We start from the raw sequence: 6748 nt of genomic DNA on the forward strand, positions 1-6748 counted from the left end.
GTCCGATGATATGGTTTCGGATGTTTCGATTTCGATTAATCGTAGCGAGAAAAAAAATGAAAACAGCTTGATATAGAAGAAGGGGGAGGGGCCAGATGACCGAACGAGATGCAATAGAATAGAACTTTCAGAAGGAGTAGCAGAGAAAATGCTATTATTGTTTGTCCTTGTCACAGTCTCATTTTTTAATCCCCACCGTAAATTTTGGTGCGGTTTATGGTGGGCAACAAATAACCCGACCAAATTACGTAGGTTGTTTTTGGTATGTTGTCAGGGATGTTAGAAGGTGTTTTTAATATTGTCGCATTGCGTATGTTCTGTCCCTCACGGGCGCACGCGTATAGCACATCTATAGGATCCTTCCATCTATGCAAAAAAAAAACTATTTGGTTCCTATAGCCTGGCCATGGTATAAGTCCGTGAGCCTGGCAAACGCAACCTGTATGTCAGCGAGAACAAGAACCAGGAATACTTTACTCATCCCTTTCTTTTGGGTGCTGTTACTAGCGCAAGACAAAGACAGTATAATTCTCGCCACTAGGTTTGAAATGAGACAGTCCTAGACCAAACTATAGGATTTATTAAACATAAAAACAATCAATGATTCGTAAACTCCATTACTAAACCATCGATTAGCATAATGGAGCGGTAGAGATGCTGCTATTTGTAAGAAGAAGAAGAACATGTATTGTTGTTACATTCTAACTATAAACTTTAGCTGTATTTCTATGAGTTTTCGTCAAACATCAACAACAGAGATTTATGATTTATTATATCATCGTCATCGCATCGTAATTACGATAACGTTGAGTTTTGAGCTGTGCTATAACCGCGAAAATCGAAGTTCTTCAATTGCGGGCATTTTTCTCCGTCACTCTAATTACATCTTAGTGAGAGTAAAAGAGAAAAATCCCCGCAATTTGCGAATTTCGGTTTTCGCGGTCTGTGTATTGTATTTGACAGATATCAACGTTGAACAGGCCAACGTAGATAGGAAAAAAAACTTTTGTATGGAATTTGCATGGCAAACTATGACCAACCAAACAAAATAAAACGTCAGTGCTCATTTATCTGTCAAGCTCACATCAAATCAACAGGGAAACTACCGGGAAAATCGAAGTTCGTCAATTGCGGGCATTTTTCTCTCTCACTCTAATTACGTCTTAATAAGAGTAAAAGAGAAAGATCCCCGCAAATTGCGAATTTCGGTTTTCGCGGTAGGCCCCCTGCTTTGTCATGGGGGCTCGCATGTTTTGTTTGCGTATTTCTATTTCATTTAGGCTTCATGGTTTTCGAAAATAGTGATACATAATTCATGTGAATAGATTTTAGTAAGCCACCAGTACACAATGGTCCACTACAAGCCATTGTAGTGTAGATAGGTATATGATTAAGGATAAGAATAATAAGTGTAACCAGAGTACCTACCGCGAACCACGTTCGACGTGTTGCCTCTCTGTCGCTCTTGTAAATTCGTACGTAAGTGTGATAGGGAGGCGTCGAACGTGGTTCGCGGTAGGCCCCCAGAAACCATACATGTATAGACATTGAAATGTAATACCATATACATAACTGGTGAGTAACTAAAGTACACAATAGGTAATAAATAACAATGACGGGATCCGGAAAAAGAGGACGGAAGGGAAGGTTTACATTGAAATTATATATTCATTCTAGAAATGTCAACCGTTATCACCCTATTAGTATGGAAAGTTGTTACCAATCATAAGCATATCTGTAATAGGGTTGTTTTCAATTTTTGAAACGCTTATATTACGTTCTATATTAACTAAAAGTTGCCCTAAAATTCAAATTTTATACTAAAAACGGCTTTAAATATGTTAAATTAACAAAATATATTTTGACAGATGCTTTCGCGCCCAAAACGCTCTTTGAGAATTGTGTGACGTCACAGTTTACGGTTTGACACATAACTACATACACACGTAGAAGATACGTTCTGTCAACTGACATTTGTTATTTGTTGTTTATCGCCTAACTGTCAACAGTGTCAATCCGAGAGTTGTGACGTCATCAGAATCTTCAATGACGTTTCGAGTTTGGTCACGTGACGTGTGCCAAAGCATATTTTAAATTCAATATTTACAAAAATATGGTCATCACAGGTCCCCTAAAAGTAGTTTAACATGTTCTTATAATCCAAAATAATTTATTGGGATACAATTCTGCCCTAAGATTTGTAGATGGAAACAACCCTATTGTACGCCATGTTGCAACTTAACTATGAATGTGTGAGTGACATTGATTTTCTTACTAATTATATGACATTTCATATCGACTAGTTTATTAATTCGTGGTAGTTTAATAGTTTTACACATACACATTGTACATTTGACACAGCTGAATACATAAACTAAATTTAAAAGTAAAAGTACTACCTATGAACAACTCTTCTTAGAATGTAAAATTTTAACAGTTCATGAAAAAGTCACGTTATTCTTAGCTATGGAACAAATGTATAATGATGAGTTTAAAATACCTATTGTCAATCAAAGGTTAATAAGAAACAGAGATAATAATAAATTGCTAGTACCTAGTTTTACTAATTATTTTGGCCAGAGATGTAGAAAATATTTAGTCCCTATGATCTATAACGAGTTACCATCGGATTTGAAGACCAAAAGGATAACAAAACGAACATTTAAAAAGAAACTTAGCAATAATCTATTAAATAAAATAAAAGGTAAAATACAACCGCTATAAATTGTATACATGCACTGCATTTTTATACTGTATGATCAGATTGTACCGTTAACCCCTTACTTCATGTCGTAAACAAAAGTATTATATCTGTTTAAAAATAAACTTTAATAGCTATCAATAGAATCGAATATTATAACTGCCATATAGGGCTGCGCATGCGGTAAGAGGTTAAATAGATAAAAATATAAGTAACATATAGACTACCTAGCTTGCATATTATAGGAGCTTCGCCTGCCAACAAACCACTCTGTGGTTTGGCAGAAGTATATTGTAAATATTTATAAGGCATGAAATGTGAATAAACGTTTATTTATTTATTTTTTTATTTTTTTTATATTTTTCCTCTGTTACCGTTATGTTGGTACTATTATTCTTTGGCGTAAATGTTGGTTATGGTTTGCCATGCAAATATTTTATAATCCAGTCGCTAGTATGGGAATCCCGCCTCAAAAGAGACGTAGTGATTATACTGATTATATTCTCTTTGTTGTCAATGTCAACAGCAAAAGTGGTTGTTGCTAATACTAATAGGTTATAGTTTCATACTTAAAACCATATTATTATTAATTGCATAATTAACTTGTAATTTGTCTTATCGATTCACAAGTAACATATCGGATACGACCATTTTTTTAATGTTTAGCTATGTTTGGTTTGTGCTGTTTAACTTTAAGAAGACTGCATGTAAACAAATCAGTGAGGTTACTTCAACGTAAGAAACACCTTATTTTCTCTGAAAATACCTTAATTTTAGGAATAGAAACATCATGCGATGATACGGGCTGTGCCATAGTTAATGGTGCTGGTAATATATTAGGAGAATCATTATATTCACAAAATATAAGGCATCTAAAATATGGGGGAATAAATCCTACAATTGCTCATGAACTACATCGTGACAACATTGGAAAGGCGGTTAACGGAGCACTAGATGCAGCATCTATTCGTATGGATAGCATAGATGCTATAGCGGTTACTGTCAAACCTGGTTTAATGAACAGCCTTGAGGTTGGAGTAAGATATGCAAAACATTTGTCAAGATTGCATAATAAACCCTTAATACCTATACATCACATGGAAGCACATGCACTTGTGGCTAGGATGTACCATGACATTCCCTTTCCCTTCTTGGCCTTGTTAATATCTGGTGGCAATAGTCTTCTAGCAGCTTTCAGAGATGTTGATGATGTACTCTTGCTTGGTGATACTCTAGATAATTCACCCGGAGAAATAATGGATAAAGTTGCTCGCCGTATGAAACTCAGAAATATCCCAGAGTACTCACAAGTTGCCGGTGGAAGAGCAATTGAGCTAGCTGCAAAAAAGGCTGATAAGCCTGAAATGTTTGAGTTCCCATTGCCATTGGTGAAACTTAGAGATTGTAGTTTTAGCTTCAGTGGACTGAAGGATTTTGTTGAAAGGAAATTGAAGGAGAAAGAATCTGAACACAGAATTATCGGTGATGGAATTATTCCTGAAATAAACAACTTATGTGCAGGTTTTTTGCATGGTGTAGCAGAGCATATAGCACACAGAACAGAGAGGGCTGTAGCATTTTGTGAAGCCAACAAAATTATAACTTCTAATAAGAGCATTGTAGTTTCAGGTGGAGTTGCTTGTAATGATTATATATTTAATTCTATCAGGGTTATTGGAGATAAAAGAGGGTATAAAGTTTATCGTCCACCACCCAGAGTATGCACAGATAATGGTATAATGATAGCCTGGAATGGTATAGAAAAACTGAAACTGAAGGAAGAATGTGCTATGTTAAATTCAGATGTTATAGTAGATCCTTATGCAACACTTGGAAAAAATATTATAAATGATGTTAAAGCTGCTGACATACAAGTACGAGTCACAAGAATAAGAAAGAAAATGCCTTATTTATAACTGTCTCCATTATTATATTTATTTTCCACTTCTTAGCAGTGACAGAAAAGAAATTTTATATGTTTACCGTCCGTGGTCAAAGGGCCTAACACAAACCACATTCTACAAGTTGCCTCCCTGCCACACTTACATATGAATTTACAAACAGGGAGGTAACATGTTGAACATGGTTCACGGTAGGCTCTCAGAGGAGAGCATATTATGGAATGAATTTCCTTAGGGCCTACGCTAGCTGACGCGGGTTCTATTTCTAGGTGAAATCCGCCACACGCGTCCGCTTCAGTTATCATCGCTCATACTATTTTTCATTAACCCGCTCGTCCGCTCCGTGCACCCGCGCCAGCTAGCGGAGGCCCTTAGGTGTATCCTCGTGGCGCCCAAGGCTTTTTTGGCTCTTCTTTAACTATGACCCGACCGTCCTTCTTATAGGACATAATAGTTATAGTCCTATCCGCCCAAGATTTCGAGTTGAAATTTTTATGTGTTAGAGTTACCGGTTTGAAGTGAAACTTTCGGGGTATAATTATGATTATATTAGCATATGTTTTTCAATTCAATTATTTGTCTACCTTTTGTTCTTTACAAAGGCCACTGGGCCACAATTACTAGATTAGAAGGAATTATTAAGTGATGTAAAATTAATAACTGTTTTTAGGATTAATATGTTTATTTCAGTTATTTTTCAATTAAATGACTTACTTCTATTACAGTTATTCTTTAATCAGTCTCATATTACAAGGCTTAGGTTTGGTTTACTCATTAAATTCTTATCTCTGCATGATGCAATCTGCATCCGCTTCTCCGTCATCTTCAAACTCCGAATTGTCCAGGTTACCATCGCCCATAAAGGCTTGGATTTCTTCATCCCGCAAACCTGTGATTAAAACACCTTACGTATAGGTGATCAATGCAATCCTGAACCTCTGGCTAACAATACTGGGTTAGAATAGTGCTAGATAAGTGTATCTACACAGACTAGACACGAAAACTTAGTAGTGTAAAGAGTATTAAATTATTACTGAAAAAGTAGCATTTTCATATTAGTAATATTTCATAAACCAGCGTAACATAAAGCCACAAACTAAAAACCTTAAGATATTTTTAGTACTAGCTTCGACCCAACCGACTTCACAAAGTACATATTATTTTTAACCAAGATTTCGAAGAATTTAAGCTATAAAAATGCGAAATAATTATCTCCATTTAAGAATTACCCATTCATTAGCAACTTTTTGCATAAAACATACTCGACAGTCACGGATTATCATAATAAAATGCGATTTACTTACCACGTGTTCGTGAGCCAGCCATACCGCCGTCCATTTATCAAAAAAATGACATCTGTCAATTGTGATAGCTAATGGTAGCATACCGGAAACTGTTCCCTAATATTTCGTTCAGAAATCGGAATAAATTATTTCTTTGACCCGCGAAATTTCAAAAATCTACACAGAGTTTATTAATATGACCTTCTGAAAGGCGCATGAGCGGTAATAGAAAGTTACTTGAAATAAGTTCTGGGCTGGAGTCGCCATGTTTATTTTGGTTTATCAAAAGGCGCGTGGGCGCCACGAGGGTATTATATTGCTGTACAGTATGTATATACATATTAAGAAATAAACAAAAAAAAATTATTATCTGGTTTTTAATAAATTAAAACTATCACTTGCTGTAATTACAATTATCAATCATCATGCATGTTCGCCAGTGGTTCCATTGAGTTTACTTGGGTGCCACCTGTTGTGCATCTGCAAAATTACAGAATTAAATTAACATTTGTATAATTATATGGACAGCTAAATGTTAGTTGAGCACACATATACACGTACTGAATGGCTTTGCAATCAACTCTTGCAAAGTATTTATAAAAAGGAGTGTAGCAAATCTCTTAAAACATCTTAACCCTTTCCACCCGGTCTGATTGATTGTGCAGGTTGATTATGGTTAACACTTTCATTGCCAGGCCAAAACTCAAGTCCACCGCTTGCCGTAAATACAAACATCTATATAAGACTCCCCCGTGAGTCCAAACGCGCACTCGGCGAATAAACAACGCTGCACGCCAACAACTCCGCTGGGGAGTTAATTTATTTCTATGCCGTATGCCGACGACTCCTCTAGGGAGTCCAGG

The 6748-nt window shown here is 36.1% G+C and overlaps 1 protein-coding gene across 1 annotated transcript; it reads left to right on the forward strand.

Moving 5' to 3' along the window:
* The first annotated feature begins 3056 nt into the window (after nt 1–3056).
* LOC133519911 (tRNA N6-adenosine threonylcarbamoyltransferase, mitochondrial-like) lies at nt 3057–4977 on the forward strand. The gene has a single exon (XM_061854109.1). The coding sequence runs from the start codon at nt 3370–3372 to the stop codon at nt 4615–4617; it is 1248 nt and encodes a 415-aa protein (XP_061710093.1). The 5' UTR covers nt 3057–3369; the 3' UTR covers nt 4618–4977.
* Nucleotides 4978–6748: the final 1771 nt, after the last annotated feature.

Source organism: Cydia pomonella, chromosome 7, assembly GCF_033807575.1.
Source record: "Cydia pomonella isolate Wapato2018A chromosome 7, ilCydPomo1, whole genome shotgun sequence".
Taxonomy (NCBI): domain Eukaryota; kingdom Metazoa; phylum Arthropoda; class Insecta; order Lepidoptera; family Tortricidae; genus Cydia; species Cydia pomonella.